A 20,637-nucleotide genomic window follows, 5' to 3' on the forward strand; every position below is an offset into this window, starting at 1 on the left:
CATGCGGCCCTGGGCTCCTCAGCGGGCCCACACCCTCCACGGGCGCACAGTCCCGTATTATCACTTACGCTGCACTGAGATCATCCTTATTTGCATGGACAACATGGACACTTTGCAGCAGGCCCGTTCCTCCACACCCACCTGACCCCACACCTGACAGTCTGCAGGTCCGGGTGAGGCAACTTCGTGTCTGATCACCGGCAAGCTCCGGAATCAAGTCCTCTGGGCCGAGGGGTGACGGACACATTCTTCCTGCGACACTCTTTGGAGAGAAGACTGCCAGGCTCCTCCTGTGGGGAAGAGAATCACACAGGGCCCAGAGCAGACCCCTGAAAGTGAACTCCGCATCCCAGGGGGTCCAGATCAGGGACGAGGGAGCACCCCCAGTGCCACCTAGGGCAGGGTCACGCCGACCCTCCTCCGGACCTGGTCTGAATGCTGGCCTGCCGCCCTGAAGCCCATCTTCACCCAGAAGAAGAGGTTAGTGCCAAGGCCTAAGTCACAGGGGTGGGTGGGGAGTGGGGGGCGGGAATGAGAGAGGGGAGGGGGTGAGGATGGGGACAGAGTCCAACAGTCAGGAGGGCTGACCCCATAGGACCGCAGCACCCAGCCCTGCTGCAGGCCAGGGTCAGCAGGCCCCGGGGGAGGGCCTGTTCAGGAGGCTGCCCCCCGCCCAGGAACACAGCTGGTGGCAGGTACGCTCGGCCCCCGGTAAGGAACTCCACCTGTGAGCCTGTGCCCGCACAGGCAGCAGCAGCAGACACACCTCCGTCGTTGGCTGGCAAATCCTAACGCGTTTCAGAGGGAAGCAGTTCCACCGCCTCCCCACATCAGGACACACAGCACGTAGTAAATTACATTTTATTTCCCTTACAGAGACCGTGGGGCAGAAAGGCGGTGGCTGGGAACGAGCGGGCAGGCGAGAATCACCGAGGAGAGGCCTGATATAAATAGGACAGTGGTGGTGGTCTCAGAGGAGAGTGCGCAGGGGCCGGCTGTGCGGGCAGGAGCACCTGTGGGCTGAGACCAACTTGCCCGCTGCCCGGACCCCGGCCGAGGCCCCTCCGCAGCTCGTGGCCGGAGCTGAGAGCAAACACCACCAGCGAGCGTACCGTCAGTGTCTCAGCAGCAGGCGGGCGGGCGGGCACAGGTCTGCCAGGGTGGCCGCCGGCGGGGCAGCAAGCGCCGGCAGAAGGCCGCCCTCCCTCCCGCTCTGGAGCCTGGATACTCAGCAGCCCCACGTCCCGGGGCTCGACGAATGCAAAGTCCTCTCTGTCAGCCCCGACATTCTCCTCCCGCTCCACAGACATGCACAGCTCCGGGCGGCGTGGGCCCTCCCCACCCACCTCTAGGAGTACGTCCCCCCTCCCCACCCCTGGAGTGCCAGTCCGTGATCTGTAATTCCCGTGTGTCCGGGCGGCCGTGGGTTCCGCCCAGGAGGAGGAAGTTAGTTTGAGGCCCCCAGGGAGGTCCGTGGGAGCCTGGGTGCTGGTGGGGCCCTCCCAGGCCAGGCGCTAGAGGAGCTTGACGTAATTCTGTGGAATCAGCCCCCTCTTGCCATTCAGAGTCCCTTCTAGCCAGCCAGGTTCCCTCGAGGTTTGTACTGAAAGGGAAGAGAAACCACTGTTTACCGGAATTGCCCCCCAGCACGTGCTCCCCAAGAACTCACTGTGCTGCCGTGTACTGTCAAGGCCCAGCCCCTGGAGACTGGGGCCTCCGTGCGCCGGGCGCAGCTCCGAGGGCAGCAGCGTGCTGCGTCCACGGCTTGACGCACCCACCTTGTGGACGTCCTTGAGGTGTCGGGTGAAGGACGGGACGCACAGAGAGCTCGAGGACCTTGTCCAGAGTCGCACAGAGAGTGGGAGCCCGGGTCTGATCTCAGACAAAACAACTCCGAGGGTGACAGTCCAGAGCCCCCTGCTCTCAACCTCTCCTCTTCCCACACACACGGAGATGCCGGTATCTGTGTGTGCACGTATGTGTGTGTGCGCATAGGTGTATGTACGTGTGTGTGAAGAGACACACACACTTGTTTTTAGAACCCCCACCAGTCACTAAAGACTGTGGAAGTGGAGAACTCCAGCCTCCAGTGTCGGACACCGCCGTCCTCTCCCTCGCGGGCAGAGCTGGACTGGACGGAGGGCCTGACTCTCCCCCGCAGGTCTGTGGGCCCAGGGAGCGGTCCCTGTGCCTGGAGTGGCTCTGACTGGTCTAAGACCTTGCGGGGAACAGGTGCAAGGTCAGTTTGTAACCCCGTTCTGGCCATCAAGACAGGAGGGCAGGTGAACTAGGAAAGAAGTTCTGGAAAACTTTCCTCACTCTTATTAAAAAAAAAAAAAAGGAATGCAGGTGGAGGCGTCCCTTCTGCTGGGGTGGAGCGCGGCCCCAAAGCCTGCACAGCCACCTCGACCCCACGGGCACAGCCAGCCGGTGCGCCGTCCGCCCGCGGAGACCGCCTCAGCAGAGGTGGACACGCCGCGGTCCGGGAGAAGGTGAACGGACCGACCCAGAGCTCTCCACTTCCAGGCACACCGCTGTGGGAGCTGATCCGCCTCCGCGCCTCAGTCACCCACCGTGCCGGGCTTTGTCACCACGGCCAAGTGTGTCCTAACAGACGCGCCCTCTCCCAGGGCAAAAATCTCACACACAGCACCATGGGAGGGATTCCAGGGGCTCCTGGACAAACCTAGCCCCACGGTGCAAACACTCGCCATCGCGTCTCGGGTGGGTGGGCTCCGGTGCTGCCCCCTCCGAGTTCCCTTCCCCACACCGTGTGCCAATGGGCAACAGGCCTGGGGCGGGGCAGCCGTGTTACCATGCCCTCCTGGCAGAGCTGCGTGGGTGCGCGTCACGGCGGCACGGGAATGACCTGGCTTCTATCTACTCCAAGAATAAAATTTCTCCACAGAGCACAGTTCTGTCACGTGGAGGGTCTGTTGTTGTCACTGTTTGTTTTCTGACACTATCGGGAGTCCCTGGGTCTCCGAAGGACATGTCACATACAGAAATCTCTTCTGAAAGACAAAACCTGCTTTCTGGAAAAAAAACAATCACCGGCAAATGCCGCATTCCTGACAATATACCGCTAGGCATTGTGTTGACATGTTCCATGTACATTCTGGCTAATCAACCATTCCAGCCCCGGGATCTGAGGTTCTGTTTCCCAGAACTCCTTTGGGCAGCTCCACCCACACAGACTCGACATCACTGTTTCCACAGCAACCAATGAATTCCATCATGAGCCAGACTGGAGAGGGAAGAAATCAGGAAAGGGGGGAAAGACACACACTCAACCAGAGAACCTGTGAAATATCAGGCCGGGCATAGCCCCTAAATGCCTGTGTATGAACACAAGACGCAAATAGAATCTGCACCCGTGTTTCCGTGTGCCAAGTCGAGGCCCGTGTCTAAACAGTCACACGCCATTCAAATCAGCAAAAGTCATAGAGCACTGGGACAGTAAGAGGACGAGAAACGCAATTTTTCTACCATTACACTCTTTCTGTGCCTGAGATTCGGCAACCTGCAGCACCTGGGAGGCTTGGCTGGGGGCTCTGGGAGAGGAAATCAGAAACACTCCCCCGCTCCAGTGGCACTAGCATCCCCACGTCAGGAGAAAGGCGTCCTCAGTGAGGACCCACAGGAGCTCTGAGGGCTGGGGAATGACCAAGGTTAAGGCGGAGGTGGCGGACCGGCCTCCCGGACACAGCCTGCGGGCATCCAGGTCCCGGCAGCCAAGTGGGCCGCCTCTCCCCTGTCCAAAATATCGAGGGTCGGACTTGTGCTCCTGACAGCACCCCAGTCAGTGACCGCCTGGCCCGGCTGTGTACCCTCTGGGTTGGAAACAGAGTCCGCGCCCTACCACAAAGCACTTACCATCCTCAAAAATCGCTCCTATTTCAAAAGACAATTCGGAGCTGTGCTCTGCCTCACATGGATACACCGCCCGAGCTTTGCGGCTGCTGACGCTGAGAGGGGGCCACAAAAGACACAAGTTAACACGTGGAGACGCTGGGAGAGAGGAGCCTCACCTTCCTGCCATCCCCCACCCCCCAAGTCTCACGTCTCTGTCACTGGTGCGGCAACCTCCACGAAAGAAATCGGAAGGGAAATGAGCATGAGGCAAAAGCACAGCACTTGATTTTCAAGTCAAGGATGGGCTTCCAATTCAAATCTTTCCTAGGGAGCCTCTCTGAGCAGCATTCCTGAGCCCCTTCACCCAGCTTCACCCAGTTCTCCTCTCTGCCGGGTGGGACGCCCTTTCCTAGTGTTCAGTGCCGTCAGAACCTCGGGGCATGTTCACTTCCTAAGCGCTTTGGTGGACCTACGAGGAAAAGCACCAGCGTCTCAGACAGACGACCGGCACTGAAAGACAGAGGCACGCACATACTAAGCGTCTGCAGTGGTGCTCTGTGGACTCTGACCTGTTTGGACTGACAGTCGGTTTCCGTGCCCTTCTGGAAAGAGGCCTGTTGTTCCTACTTGGGTCTGTTTTGTTCAGACCTCCTCACGCCTGCCCCCCAAAAGGCAGGGCTGGCTCAGCACTTCTCTAGATGTCCTACTCATCCTGGTGGGGAAAGGGCATCCTGGGGAAGCACGGGACCCCCGCTGCAAGCCACAGGCAGACCGGAGCAAGAGAGCTGCCCCCACCTCGCCGTCGTGGGGAAGCCGCCGAGGGCAGAAGAGCAGCAGCCGGACCCCCAGGAGGAGGGGCTTGATCGAAGCCGGCACCATGGGCCCCTGCACAACTGGCCCATGGAATGGTCACTGCTGTTTCCAGTGTCCAGTTAACCCTCCTTTAAAACAAAGCATGGGCTTTCTATTTATGTATAAAAAGTTCTTCCAGAATGGATGAGTAGTTTCAAAAGTGCACCATCAGCACCAAGAAGAGTAGGTTCGAGCCGGTGTCAGATACGGTCAACTCTCCTAAGAACATACTTGAACTCAGGCTGGGCCCAGAGGCAAGGGTGTAAGTCCTGTCCGGGAGGCCGGAAGAGCCTGAGCCCGCCTTTTCCCGCAGAGAACGCGAGAACCTGCTCAGGTGGGTGAGCCCCTTCCGTGGGCTGCCACCGTACTCCACCTCATACCCCAAACCACGTACCTTTCAGGTGGCTTGTCCGCTATGGTGGTGGGAGGAGAGAACAGGCAAGGCGACAACTTGGGTGAAGATGGCGTAAGAGCTGGGCTGCAGCTTGGTGTGGTCGGAGACTGCGGGTTAAGCCACTGGACCATCGACGGTCGGGTCTGGCTTGAGCTAAGGGCGGAAGTTCGAAGAACAGGATTTAATAGTGTAAAGGCCACCGAACACCAAATACGGGGCACCTCCATCCTAAACAGCTAGGATGGTGGCCCCCTTGTCTCTCCCGAAGACCAGAAGGACAGAGCCCTCTCCACAGGCTCTTACATCCCCAAGAGCCACACCCCACCCTGGAGACACGCTATGGTACCTCTCCAGGTTAGTGGGGAGGGGCTAGTCTTGGGCAAGCTAGCACCCCCCAAGTTCACCCATTAGAGCACTGGCATCCAAGGGCACCAAACCGCCGCCCGGACTATTGAGGCGATCGTGTTTTCCGTTCCTAAGGAAGGTCCAATGGCCCTGTTGTCACCACCACGACTTACGGCTCCAAAACTTCAGTGTGCGGCCCTTGGATGTTTGAAGCTCTCTTACCTGATCATGTACATGTAGCCACTCAGAGGCAAAAATGCCACTAGAGAGGAGCAGACCAGACTTTAAAGGAGAGAACAACAAATAGCAACAATCTTTGGCGACCTGAACATTCCCTAATATTCGCAAGTTAAAAAAAATTAATGGACAGGGCAGTGCACAGACTCCTGGAAGGGCCTGTTCACGTGAGGGGGAGGGCACCAGGTGCGCACTAGCCTGAATCGCAGGGTCCTCAGTGACCTCCGACGGCAGGCGTGTGACCAGGGCGCACGGAGCCCTTCAGCAGCCCGGTGCCGAAAGGGGCGCGTTCCCTTCCATCACACTTGCAGCACAGGGGTGCTCAGTACCTGCTGCACGCAGAGGCTCGTCCCCTCAGACTCGCCCTCTTCGGCTGAAGCCGGTTCCCATGAGCAGCTGCCTGGCTGTCCTTCCACACTCCCGAGGCTGACCTTGACTCCTTCTTCTCTAGCAGAACTAACACCACACACTGTCCGTGTTTACTTCAAATGGTTCCTGGGCTGTCTCTGCGTCTACCTTACTTTCTCGCCATTCTCAAGAGACCCCTCCCCTTTTCGCTGCTCCGTGTCTGTCACCACTGTGGTCTCCTGGCTCACCCCCGAGCGTTCCTCCGACTCTACTGGCTCAATCAGCCACACTCAGCCCCTAAGCCCCGGTCCACCCCACCTGCCTCCCCCAGAACCAGTGTGCCCCCCACCGCCCTCCAGGGGCTCCTCTGCCCTAGCAGACCACCCATCTGCCTGCAACTGTTTCCCCGGGTTCTGCACATGCTCTGCCTCTGTTTTCCCTCACCTCTCAGCCTCTCCCGCTGCTCTGCCAGCTCGACCCCGTCCCTTGCTCAGCTCAGCTCCAGGCTGGCCTGTCCCAATACTTCTTTCTCCTTGGCCTCTAAGTCACAGACCCTCCCCGAAGGCCAGCCACACCAGTGAACAGGAGGGCAGGGAGACATGAGTTGTTCTGTGATGGTTTCAGATGGTTCTCCTGCCTTTGGGCCAAGACCCAGGCTTGGGCTCTTCCAGTGGACCTCACAGGGCCAGGGGGGTGCCGGGCACACGGCCTCCTCAACCAGCACCCGAGCAACCAGTTCAGGTGTGCTCTCACTGGAGCTGGATTTTATAAATCAGGTGCCTGAGATGTTACGCTATTGACTCGAGAGATATTTAGAACACAGAAGGCTCCCTACCCTTTCATCAGGAAAGGGGGTGGGGGATGCGCTTCTAAAAAACATTAGTCTTTGAACAACTTATTTACAACCCACCACCCAGCCGTTCATTTGGAAGTCATAAAGCGCAGCAAAGAAACCCATAAATCTCAAAGTGATCTGTGTCCCCAGCAGCCGAAACCACTGCAATCTTGATCCGAAAATGAACCTGAAAGCGTGTCTCATCAGGAAGGGGGAGGAAGGGATGAGGGAAGCTCGGACAGAGAATTTAGGGCCGCCGTTAGCCAATCACCGTCTTCTCTCCCGGCAGTTATCTGAGGTGCCGGGACGGGGGCGAGGGTGGAAGAGCAGCAGTGTCCCCACACCCCCGGCAGCGCTGGTCACAGAGAGTCAGGCGATTACACGGTGGCCACCCCTCCGCACAGAGGGGAGGACAGCGACAGGATGAAGACGAAGTACCTATGCGGTGTATTTACAAGGCTCTTTAAAAATTTAGATCATGAATTTTATAGCTATTTTCTACTTAAACCTCACATCTTTCTTTTTTTTAAGTGCCTTTGTTTTTTTATAACAGGAGAATGCCATTTTGGGAACACGAAAGAGCCGTTGGAACGGCAGCCGCAGAGGGTGAGGGCCTGTGGGGCCGGGTTCCCAAAGCAGAGCCCAGAGTCGGCAACCCCCTGCCAGGGTCAAGTTCCCGACCTTCGCCCTTCTGTTTGTTTTCTGCGATCTTTTCCTTGTCGTTCAACATACCAGTGTGTGATATAACCCAACGCTAACCAACCAGTTCACCAGATACCCCGTCAGGCTTCCCACTTGGACTTGAATCTCTGCAGGTGAGCGCCTGGGTCTTCCCCACAGTATCTCAGAAGCCTCAATTGGTGCTTCTCCAGGGCTCGGAATTCCATGGGGCAACAAACACTGCAGGCTGGAATATTCGTCAGAGGGAGCAAAACGTAAGTCTGGACGTTGCCTCTGGAGAGGAAGCATACGAAGTCATGCAGAGTGTCGGAGTCCTGTGAAAAAGGAGACCCACGGAGCAAAACAAAGTTTGGGAACCAGAACAGGGCAGCTGCTTGGATATAAGAAACCTGCAAAGACTTTTCCACGGGGGAGGAATGGGATGAGGCAAAAACTGGTTAACTAATACACTCAAGACCGAAAAAAGAATTCTCAAGTTCAGCCAGTAGAGGCTGGATGATGGTACATTCCATAGGTGTCTCCCAAAACCTAACTGTCTGTACTGTTTGAAGCTAAACAATTATAAGCACGAACCTCTTTATATAAACCATCTCCTCCCTTCCAGAATTTGGATAGGTTGGTTGGTTGGTTGGTTGGTTGTTGTGGTTTTTCTTTTTGCGTGTGTGTGCACACACGCAGTAATAAGTATCAAAAAAAATTCTAACTATTTAATTCTTTAAATTACAATGCTTATTTTTATCAAAAAGCAACAGAGGAAAATATTACTTTCACTAGAGCATTCTGATATTATCTTTATTTCTCTTCTTGGATTTAAAGCATTTTAGAGGAATAGCAGGTATTTTGGAAATGGTAGCCCGTAGCAGAGGTCTAAGAGTTCTCTCAGCCTGGGCCCCAGGAGGGAATTAAGCCCTGAGACATACTTAGTAGTGAACGAGCATCTCTCCTCCACACCTCGAATGGCTCTGCCACCGTGTGCTGGGAGATAGTTCTCCCTGGGTCTCTGTGTTTCTGAGTACATTACAAGCAGAGCCATGGGCTGCCTTTGTTCTAGACCATCTTTTCAAGGATGCTTGTAGAAGAACAGCCTCTGTCTTCTCCTGGAGCCAAGGGCGGGTTTTACTGCCCATCATAAGAAGCCCTGGGTTTCCTAAGCTCTGGGCTCCTCTCCCATCACACTCCTTAGGGCCTCGCCTAGGAACTGGGACTGGAAAGTGATGCTCCAGCTATTGCTGGGACCAGCAGGGTCCTCCACCAGCACCCATGAAACCACCACAGGCCAATACAGCAGCTGCAAGCACAGTAAAACCCCAGACTTCACACTTCTGGACACGAACACCCGTGGGAGGACTGGGGAGGCACTCCGGTCATCTCTGCACTCTGTGGTCAGAGGAGAATCCTGGCTAAGACAGCCTTTGGGCTGAAGATCAGAAATGACGGGGACTGGGCGTGAAGGCTCACTGCCCGCTAGAGCGGGATGGAACGTGTCCAGCGTCCTCTCCTACCACTTCCCAACCCTAAACAGTTTCTCTAAATCCGCTCACTTCCTTCCTCCTGCTGCTGCTTTAACCAAGGACTTCTGATGAACAAAGCGGGCGGGGTCACAAACCACCCATTTCATTCAACGATGGGCTGCTGACCAATCACGGAAAAGTACCCGAGGGCGGCGAGTTTCCTGAAAGCCAAGCTGTGGTTTACGGAAACGGAGACAGAAGTCAGCTCTTCCTGAAAGGCCCGGAAACCGTATTTCCCAAAACAGAAATTCAAGAGAAACACTAACATCTGCTTACTGGCGCTCCTCCCAACTTCACACACTGAAGGGAAGGGATCGCCTCCTAAAGCAGAACCCCCTTCCACTTCCTCGCGGGAAAGCCAACGTCCCCACCCTCCTTTAAGGAGAAACGTCCCCTCCTTGAAGACAGGGATGACCGGACAAGAGGGTTTCGCTGAGAACACACACAGAATTCCTACCACTAACACTGAAGGTAAGCACCCCTGCGTTCACTGCAGCATCACTGACAATCGCCCAGATACGGAAGCAGCCCAAGTGTCCAACAGTAGATGAGCGGATAAAGCAGCGATGGGACATTTACACAATGGAATGCTACTCGGCCATGAAAAAGAAGAAAATTTTACCCTTTGTAACAGTTACAGATGCACCTGGAGAACATTATGCTAAGTGACATAAGCCTCTCAGAGAAAGACAAATATCATATGATTTCACTCATATGTGGAATCTAATGAACTGAACTAACAAGCAAAACAGAGACAGACTCATAGACAGAGAGCTGGAAGGCAGCAAAGGGGCGGGGTAGGGAGTGAAACAATGGAGCAAAGAGGAAAAAGGACTCATAGACATGGACAAGTGTGGAGATTGTGGGGCGGGGGGAGTAGGAAGGGACTAAATGGTAATGGAAATAAAAATAGAAAAAAAGCAAAAGCGGAAAAAAAAAGAGAAAATGCTTATACTGAAAGTCTACCTAGCTCTTCCTAAGGCAACAGAGACAGCTCCTGGGGGGAGGTCGGGCCGAGGGCTCCTCCATAGCAGGGAACAGAATATGCATTTCTGAAAGGGAGGAGAGAACCCTCTTCTATAAGGGGCATCACCACTCCTGCTATGGAAAAACAGGTCTGCATTTCAGGGAAAAAGCCCTACGGCTTTTGCAGTGGGGAGGAATACACCCTCAAACCCATGAAGTTCGGAAAGTAGCTGTGTGTGTGGACACTTCACACAGTTTCTTTTTCTACAATGTCACAAATCAGCAGTAATGCAGCTTCCGATTCAAACTGTGACCCAATCGTCTCCAATATCAGACTCTACGCTCCGTGCATATTAAAAACTTTTTGGCAGCAGAAAAAGCACAAACATTGCAGGAATGGGGGAGGGAGGCCAGCTACTTCCCTGTTCAAATCCGACAGCAGCTGCAGGGCCACCAGGGAGCGCCTGCGCGGAGCACACCCTTCTCGCACTGCACAGGCGGGTCAGGCTCTGGGCAGCGCCGGCGAAACCGGAACCCGGTCCCGGGTTCTTCCAGCACCGAGCGTCCTCTAACATGCGGAGGACGCAGAACAGGGGGAATGCACGCCAGGAAAAGAAATGACTGCTTCTCTGAGCGATTACATTCTCCAAACACCAAGACAGTTGACGGCGGTTATATGGTGCCGAGATCAAATCAGAAGTTTGCAACGAAAGACTTGAAAACCTCATTGGTGAAGGTCTCCGAGCAGAAGCGAGCACATTAGTGAAATGATCTTTCATTCCAGCCCGAGAAACGCACAGCGTCAGTCTGGAACAGCTGTTCTGGGCCAAAGGGTTTGAACATGTTAATAAAGACAGAAGGAAATATTGCAGATCTGTATGTTATGGGAAATCTCTGTTCAAATAAACGCCACCGTTACTCCTTAAGTGCCAGAGAGGGAGAAGGGCACAGGCAGCAGCGCCGGTTCCTGAGGAGCGGACTGAGGAGACGGCGGCGGAGAGCAGCAATCGGCCTGACAAGGGAGGCGCTGTGATCGGCGGCAGGGGCCAGCGGGCCTCCAGCGTCCACAGGAGGGGGCCCCACGGCCCTTGTCTGCACATCGCTCACGGTCCGAGAACTCCCTGTCAGGCCCCATGCTAGGCCCTGGGGGGACCTGGGAGACTATGACAACTGCCCTCCACGAGCAAAGTCAAGTGCGAGGAGGAGGACAAACTGCTGATCACCATGCAATGTGACCGGTGTCGCATACAGCTGCCCAGCCAGCCCTCTGGAGAACACAGGAGGAAGCATCCAGGAGGGCTTTCTAGAGGAGGCCGGGTCCGCCCTCAGCTGAGGCTTCCATCTGTCAACATCACCACCACCTCCCTCCCCGCCGCGCTCCTGCCCGGCACAGCTGCACGGCCTAGCACCCAGCTCGACACGGCCCCCACACATTGGCCCACGTACTCCCAGCTGCACCAGGACTCCACAGCACACGCGAGAAGCCTGAACCTGAGACAGGTGAACACGACCTCCTCAAGGCCCAGTGGGCACGACAGCCTGTTCTGATGAGACCGCACAGAGGTCTTAGCCTCCAGTCCTTCTGAGACTGGGCCAGAACACGAGGAGGAGGAGAGCGGAGAGTGGTGGGAGTCAGAGACCCTCAGGGGAGGTCCACGTGCACAAGGCAAGGGTGAGCTAGTGAAGAATTTTAATCACGGAAATCACGAGGACAGGAAATGCCACCCCCTCTACGGAGAGACCAGAGTTCCGGAGCCAGCTCTGGCTGTGCACCCAGGTCTCAAGCTCCCTAAGCTTGTTCTCCTTCTTGTTTATAAATAAAAAGGAGGAGGCTCCTTATGAGCTAGAAGCCGTGGCCAGGACGAGGGGACTGATTTCAGAGTGCCTCTTGGAGACCAGTGCACGGTTGGCACTCTTGAGCCTTGGCTGAGGGTTCACAACTGAAATTCGGGTGAGTCACAAACATGCTGGGGTCAGCTTCCTTCCCTAAAATGACGGTAGCCATTAACAGGCTGGTCGCTGCGAGGCTGCAAGGGTGTGATGGGTGCAAAGCACCAGCAGGGCTGGGAGCATGATCAGCACGTGGTAGGTGAGGCCCTATTGCCGGTATGAGGTATTTCCAAGTCAGAGCCTACCTCTCTGGTTTCTAGCACATCATCAATAACAAGTCACTTTCTTTACCAAAAAAAAACAAAAACAAATAATCGACATCAAAGGGGGAAATACAGATATTGAATAGATGTCACCATGAAAAAAACGAAGCTGCTGAACACAATGTAGTGGCATTCTAGACCGGAGCCCGGAACAAAAGGAGGACATGCGTGAAAAACCAGTGACATCTGAATACGGCCTGTAAGTTAACAGTACTGCACCGAGAGAGACTTCTTGTGTTAAATGACAGTCCCATGGTGCTGTGTCAGACGTCAACAGTGGGGAAGAAGGGTTTATGGGTGCTCTCATACTACCTTCTTAACTTTGTTTTTTTTAAGATTTTATTTATTTATTTTTGGAGAGAGGAGAGGGAGGGAGAAAGAGAAACATGGATGTGTGAGAGATACATCAATCAGCTGGCTCTCGCACATCCCCCCAACTGGGGACCTGGCCAGCAACCCAGGCATGTGCCCTGACTGGGAATTGAACTGGCGACCCTTTGGTTTGCAGGCTGGCACTCAGTTCACTTGAGCCACACCAGCCAGGGCTACCTTCGTAACTCTTCTGTAAACCTAAAACTATTTCAAAACAAAATTTTTATTTTGAACAGTAGGTGGTAAGAAAGAACAACCCCAAATAAACATTTTTAATCATTGAAACACCACAGCTTTTTTTGAAATGACAATCACAAGCATAAGAAAAAAATTTGTGGTTGGTTCAATGACAACAAAATCCCTGAAAGTCACTTCTAAAAATCACCTGCACTGCCCATCTGAGAAATGGCAATAAACCACACTTCTTGAACCTGACTTTTAGGAAACATGGGCTCTCCCAACTAGATTAGTTTTGTTCGTAGATTAGATCGAGGTCAGCAAACTTCTCCTACCAAAGGCCAGGCAGGAAACACTGTAGGGTCTGCAGGCCCCACAGATAATCCTCGGGTCTGCCACCACTGCATCTAAAAAAGCAGCCACAGACGAAACGCAAAGGACAGGATGGCTGTGTTCTAGTAACACGTTATTTATAAAAACAGGCAGCAGGGGCCACAGTGGGCTGACCCCTGGATTCCACAGGCCAGATGAGAATGCACTCGTGGTGGAGAGTGGGGGGATAAGGGTGGGGGGATAGGTGGCAGTCAACGCCCCTGGGCTCGAGAAGCCCCTGTTCCTGCACCCTGCTCCATCCTCATGGGCCCCTGGGTGCTGGGAGCCGATGGCACACGCCCAGGCCCTCCCTTCAGCAGCAGGTCTCCTCACCCCCTGCAGAGGGTCCCTCCCCAGCAGAGGGGAGACAGCCAGTCTCTCAAGCCAGCATGGACCAGCAATAACTAGTCACCCTCAAGAACAAGATGTCTTTTCCAGGAGTGGGGTGGGCAGGGAGAGAAGGACACCGCAGAAAACCAGTTGGACACAGAGAAGACAGAGCCTTTCGAAGGAAGACAGGGCCACGCAGAGCACTCGGTCCTCAGCTTGTGGGATGCTCAGGCTCCTGGGCGAGTGCCCTCCCTCAGGAAGGAAAGGACGCCACTGTCACCTGAAAAGGGCCTCTCCTTGGGTGATCACTTTCCTGGGTTTTGCTCTAAAAGAACTGTCTTAGAATCACATCTGAACAATCTTTCACTCAGAGCGCCCCGTGAATTCCATCCGTCTTCCTGCCAGACAATCCCTGTAGAATCAGGCAGGAGGGCTGAACCGAGAAGGAACAGTGGCTTCATCTCAGAAAGTGGCGGGGCTTTGGAGGTCTCTGCATTGCGGTCCCGCGGGGTAACCGGCAGGAATGCTTCCACCAGCTCAGCTCTCGCATGGAGAAGGGCTGCCACCCAACGTGAGAGGGCTGAACACACAAATGGGCTGCGGGTCGGGAGGGGCGCACCGCCACCCAGCTAAGGGAGGTCCTGCAGTTTCTTACCAAACTGTCCCACGGGTTATGCGCTGTGACAGCTGAGCCACCCACAGGGCTCGAAATACACGGAGCTGGCAGGGGCCCCGTGGAAAGCCCAGGCCGTGGGCATGCAATGCCCAAAGGTCCTGTCCGCAGAGGCTTCTACAGAGTGGATCTGACACAGAGAAGCGAGGAGAGGAGGAGCCCCAGGCCGAGTCCTCCTGGAAAACCTACAGTAAGTTCTGGAACCACCACCACTTCGGGCCAACACCTACAGCCTCTGCAGAACCAGAGAGGAGATTTCCCTGAGCTCTGAGGGAGGAGATGACAAGAACGGGTGACCCAGGAAAGTCGGGTTGGGTTAGACCAAGAAGATCAAGGTAGGGAGGGAAGGGGGTTGTAAGCAGGTCCCCACCCCGCCTGGGGAGCAGGGGTTGGTTTTATTGCATGGGGTTCCTTGAAACCTCACAACAACCCAGAGGCATGGATGTCGTTATTCTCCTTTTACATATAATCTTGCTAAAGCCTTGGTTTGCATAAATAATGGATAGAGGCCCTCAAGGTTTTAAGAAGCAGAATGAGGCTGCAAAGCCCAGCCTGACCCTAAAATCAGTGCTTTCCCACTCTAGACTGTCTTCCCACACGCAGAGAGCTCGCCAGGGCCCAGCCTGCATTCCGATATGGAGACAGAGACAGCCAATCCTTGCCCAGCAAATGATGAATTACAACAACAAAAACCAATGAAACAAAAAAGAAAAACAAGACCAGAGAGAAAATAAATTTTCTGAGTCATAAGCAGAAGAAAAGCTACTATAAAATTCAGATGTGTCTCTTTATTTTGGAACATTGACTTTTCATTATGGGGCTTTAATGAACATTCTGACTTAAAAATAAAACCTCCCAATTTCAGACCCTGCAGTTACAGCACAGCAAAGAAGATGTGAATGAGGCCACACATAAGTGCCAAGCACACAACAAAAATACCAAAAATACCCTAGCAGGACACAAGGGATGTGCACGGAAAGGTGTGAGCGTGCAAGGCAGTCAGTGCGGCACAATCTCTACACAAAGTCGGAGAGAGGATTAAGGAAATACATGGGACAAGCGTCATACTCCAAAGAAATGAATGTGAACAGACATCTGTGGTCCACAGCCAAGTGTGTGGGCCCTGCGATTAGCTCCAAGGGCTAGAGGGAGCTGACGGGGTGTCATGTTACTCAGAGAAGATTAGGGTTGCAGCTCTGCACCAAACATCAAATTTCCAAGTCTCTCGGCTCTGTTTTGGGGGAAGACGCCCTCATCCCCAAATCTCCGCCAAAGCCGCTGGGTGATGAATGGGCAGCAACCAGATTCAAGTGCTCATTCCCCGGAGGTAAGGATACGCCACAGCCACCTGACAGCACGTAAGGTCAGGGCGCCCTCCTCACAACAGGGCGCCGGCCAGCTGACAGCAGGTTAGCTCGCTGGGTCTCCAAACTGGGGGAAGCCTGCCATGCACACAATGTCCCCGTATGCAACCAACTTCAACCTCCACAGGAAAACCAGTCTAAGGGAGTCATGACCCCTGGGACAAAGACATCCAACTCCACCTCTGCCCCTTACCACTCCTGTGGCTTGGGGCAACCTCCCTACGCTCTTTGTGCCTCAGTTTCCTTCTCTTTAAAAGTAAAGATGTATCTAACCCACCGGGATGCCGTGAGAATTTAAGCATCATTTATAAAGCGGCTAAAACAAAGTCTGGTGGCCACCAATAATGAACACTCTTTTCAATAACGAATGAAATGGTCTTTGATCCTGAGAAATGCCGAGAGGATGGCTGTCGAATCCAGCCTTCTCTGCAGCCTCTAACCAGCCAGCCACCGCCGAAGCAACAGCTTCTGCCAGCCCCCCAGCAGGAAGTCCCCAAGGCTCCTGTCGGCTCCCACACTCCTCCTGCTCACCCGGCCCTATTCTTCTTCTCACTTGAGCTGTCTCAGACCTCAAACTTTCTGAACCCGCAGGCGACTTCACTGCTCGCTTAGGTGTGGGAGAGCAAACTGGCTTCCAAATGCTCCTTCACAGTACCCAGCACCAGACAGTGCGTCCTTCCAAATGAAGGGACTATCTCTACTACAGATCTCAGCCAACGAACCCCACCACATTCCATAACCGGGGTTATCTGCAGCCTTATGAGGACATGATCTCTGTACCAGCCAATGAAGATTCTGGAGGTGCCCAGGATGAGCAGTTCATTCCTTGGGGGTAAGTATCACGCTCTCCTGAGCTCTTTTAAAATCTACGTAGTTTTCCTCCCCTTAGTACAAAACCAACATGTGTTCATTTAGTCAGGGTGGCAATAATGCAGAATTTTTTAAAAATTTAAATTTTTTTAAAAATATAAGTTCTCTGTTCTCTCTTCAAACAATAATCATAAATGAAGAGGTAAAACTGGAAGCCACCACCTTATAGGGTGACCGGACTGCCCCGGGCCCCACAGGGGTTGGGAGCCCTTGGGTGCAGGAGGGACGGGGGGAGGGGGGGTTGACACACCCTCCCAGAGTGGGGAGGGGAGGGAACAGGGGAGGCAGAAAGGAGGTGACTACAAGGTATGCCTGTGGCTGCCACCTTATCATCTCTAGGTGTGAGCCAAATTTCACAGATGTGTTGAGTATGTGAGATGATTTTTCTGAACTTCAGACAAATCATTCAGGGCATGCCATGGTATACATACTAAGCTATCAATCAAATTTAAAGGGTACTTGCAGAAAAATTCATTGACTTCCTAAAAAGCAATCATGCAAGCAATAGGCAAGTAATTTGAAATGCCACAGTTGCGCATGGGACACTTCTCTTTGTTTCCCAATTTGAAGGAAGCAAGTTCTCTATGTCCTGGACAAGAATAAATGTGGTTCCAGCAAGAGCACACACAGTCTGGAGATGACAAGCGCGAGGCTGTCGATGGGAATGGGGGTTTTAGCAGCCGACACCAATCTGGGTGGGCGGAGATCTCTGCCGCATCAGAGCAGCGGCTCGGGGCGCCGCCTGGGAGAGCCGTGTTGGGAATACCTGCATGTTAGGATAAAGTGGGCCGAGGCTCCCCTCCAGTGAGAGGGAGGGATCTGCTGGCCGGAGTACAGAGTAAGCTGCACCTCGGGGTACCAACGCTCCCCACTACAAAGAGCTGATCTAAGAAGCCCCCCATCTCTCTGTGCCTGCAGAAGAGGAGGCCTGCCTTTTCACTGGAAATCTGTAGAGGAAGCCCATGGCAATGCCTGCTATTTCTTAAAAGAGATTTTCTTTTGTGGCAGGCAACTTAAAAGGATTACTTGTCAAGGACCTGCTCCTTCACTTACAATGGAAGAAAACCTGTTTAGAGAAAACTACTTTATTGGGGAAAAAAATGACTTTGGAACATTGGAAATACCTTGACCTATGATGTAATGTCCTCCGAGGAGACTGGGCTGGCAATTCTTCACGGGTAATGAAGTCACCTACCACCTTACTGAGTGTCCGGGTGAGTAATAGCTCCAGCCTGATTGACTGCAATGAATCGTCCCCACAGGTCACAAGCATCAGCAGGAACCCCAGAAACCCAGTTCTGCCGTATTGTTTTCTACCTGTCAGAGGCGGCAGCTGTGTGTACACGCTGCCTCTAGAGCAGATCCTCAGCGGCTGCAGGTCTTCCCTGCAAGTCTGCCCTCCAGGGGTTGGGGTCACGGCATCTGTACGCAGCAGAGCTACTGGGCTCCTAGATGTGGCCGTGTACGTTTGAACTCCCTTCTTCAAGACCCGAGACCAGGCACGTGGAAGTCAGGGGGCGGGGAGTGGCCGCCACGGGTTAAAACTAGGCACCCCGGCACCGCCTCCCTTCCGAAGCCCCATGTGGGGTTTTCGTGACCCCACAGCAAAGCTGGTTTATTACAAGGGATCTTAACCAGCATTTCCTCAGATCCAACTAGACTCCATACTATAAAGCTGGTATGCAGAGATAATGGATTAAAAAAAAACCTACACATTCAATGAAAACTAAATTTATAAAAGCTAAGGAAACAAAGAAAAAATCCTCTAAAGAGAAAAAATGGTGAGATTAATTCTGTGCGACTCCTGAAGGAAGAGTTTTTAACGTTTAGAAAAATGGAATATGGCTCAGAAACCAAACACAGTTGCCTAAGAGACACTCAGGGATGTACAGAAAGACATGAGATTTCCGAAAGGAAACTTTTAAAAATAAACACATAAAAATTAAGATGGAATATAAAATGTTTATTAATAATTATGGCAATATTATGAGAACCAGTTCCTATCAGTAAGAATTTTACAATCTACCCTGGCATGAGGGAGAGAAAGATTAGACAATGTTACAGACTGAATGGGTGTGTCCCCCTGAAATTTCTAGGTTACAACCCTGCCCCCTACCATGTCATGGTAGGAAGAGGGGGGACACCTTTCAGGGGCGGCCGGGACTCAATGAGGTCATGAGAGTAGAATCCTCATGAAGGGGATCAGTGTCCTTATAAGAGTCACAGAGCCAGCAGCCAGCAGCCAGCAGCCAGCAGCCTGCACCCTGGAAGGGGGATCTCACCAGAACCAGGCAATCTCCCCTCCACAATGGTGGGAAATAAATCTGTGTTCTTTATACGCCACTCAATCAAAGAATTTTTGTTACAGCGGCCCCAACTGACAAAGATAGATAGGCCAATGGGCAGAATGAGATTTGATAGAGATATATAGATACACACACACACACAAATAACTATTAACTAACACTGAAAGGTCAGTATTAACTAGTATGGCAGGCAATAGTTTCCTACTGTCTAGTGTTGGGTACAGACAGAGAAAGGCTGTGTTTAGAATCATCCTGTAGACTAGAGGGCTAGAGAAAGCTTCCTGAAGGAGAAATGAAACTTGACCCTGAAGACAGGTCAGATCCATCTTGAGACAAAAAAAAAAGAGGGAGACAGTTGAGGCAGAGGGAACCCAAGTGTGTGTGAGGCGCACAGGGACTGCTTGACAGAAACACACCATCCTAGAAGAGGTTAAAGAAAAGAAGTAAGATGAGATGTCACTATCCTAGTTACACTCCTCAGAAACGCTGTTTGCAGGCAACAAGACATGGAGAACCGTGGGGCTGAGAGGGACAGCTGTGTACACCAGGGCTGGCTGAGCACCGCCTGGGATTAGGGTAGAAATACAAGTTTTTGGGCTCCTGAAACCTAAGCGTCACCCCGGGCAGTGTGAGCTGAACAAGTCACCCCCCACCCCTGCGCCCTGTGCGGTCCTGATATGTGCGCAAGTTCAAGAAGCACTAACTTAACGGTAAATCTGGACTACAATGTGTTTTTCAAGTAAATCCTTTAAGAAATACGCAAACAGACTGACAGTTGCCAGAGGGGAGTGCGGCTGGGGCAGTGGGTGAAAAGGTGAAGGGATTGAGAAGTCCAGATGGGCAGTTACAGAACAGTCCTGGGGATGCCAAGTACAGCGCAGGGAATAAAGTCAGTAACATTGTAACAACTGTGTGGGGCCAGGGAGGCACTGGAAACATCGGAGGGAGGGAGGGGAACACTTTCTAAAGTACGTCATTGTCTAACCACTAAACCGCATACCTGAAACTGATACAAAACAATACCGCATGTAAACGAATTTAGATAGATAAATAAGATAATACAAGACACAGTCTACACACTTAAGAGAAATATGGATCTATTTTATCTAAAGCACAAAAAAAATTCAAGTTCTCGATTTCCAGCCTTCCTTCAACTACGGATCCCCCCCCCCACCCCCTTGGCCTCTCTCTCAGTGTTGGAGTCCGTAGTTCCCATGACATTTTAGCATCTGTATGAATTGGAAGCTGGGGAACTCACTCCTCATTTGATTTATGACCCACATAGCAAGACTTCCATGTTTCAGGCATGGACATGCTGTAAGCTGAGCATTGGCTACATCAGGGTGCATAATGTCACTTTTCCCCAGAACTGCTAGGGAAGGATGACCGACTGAACTGGCGTCCACCGACTATGGTCAACGCTTACTGAAAACAGTATTTGAGAGATCGGGTTTTCACTTTAAACGCACACGCACGGGCACCCAGCTCCACCCGGGGAGTGCTCAGGACTAGAGTCTAGGTTCCCCGGTGCCCACTGTCATTGCTGCTGAGGTTACTAGAGAAAAAAGAGGATATTCATTCTGGGAAAAAGAAGAGCAAAATTGGCCAGCACGTTTGAGTAATATGCACTTTAAATCCCCCAGTACACGGCCTTCAGCATATAAAAAATACATATATGACCCTCTTGGGGGAAATATCTCATCTGAGACTGTGATTCCCTACTTTGAGAGTCACTTTGATTCTCGGTTACATGTTCAATGTCTTCTGATCACCCCCAAATTTTAGCATACAAAATTTCTCCCAGCCTCTTTTAATACTTAATAAGTTCATAATGATTTCATGCGAAGCCAGCAGTAACTATAAAAAGGTGCGTAACGTGAAGGACACTTTCCAATTCCATTTAAAGCCCCAAGAACACCCAGCTAGGGTCAAATGACATCATTATCCATGAGTTTATTTTAAGCAACTTTTATTTTTTAGACTTTAACTTGAAGCT

General features: G+C 52.7%; 1 protein-coding gene across 2 annotated transcripts in view; it reads right to left on the minus strand.

Annotated features, from left to right (window-relative positions):
* Positions 1-847: 847 nt before the first annotated feature.
* Positions 848-20,637, minus strand: part of ARHGAP10 (Rho GTPase activating protein 10) — a 236,185-nt gene continuing 216,395 nt past the window's right edge. For both annotated transcript variants that reach the window (XM_045831665.1, XM_045831667.1), the window contains 3 exons: positions 5,102-5,254; positions 3,877-3,968; positions 848-1,603 (listed from right to left, as the gene is read on the minus strand). In XM_045831665.1, coding sequence (XP_045687621.1) covers positions 1,515-1,603; positions 3,877-3,968; positions 5,102-5,254 — 334 coding nt within the window. In that variant the 3' untranslated portion in view covers positions 848-1,514. The remainder of the gene's footprint in view (positions 1,604-3,876; positions 3,969-5,101; positions 5,255-20,637) is intronic.

This window comes from Phyllostomus hastatus, unplaced genomic scaffold, assembly GCF_019186645.2.
Source record: "Phyllostomus hastatus isolate PE091 unplaced genomic scaffold, TTU_PhHast_1.1 phas_contig_159, whole genome shotgun sequence".
Lineage (NCBI taxonomy): Eukaryota > Metazoa > Chordata > Mammalia > Chiroptera > Phyllostomidae > Phyllostomus > Phyllostomus hastatus.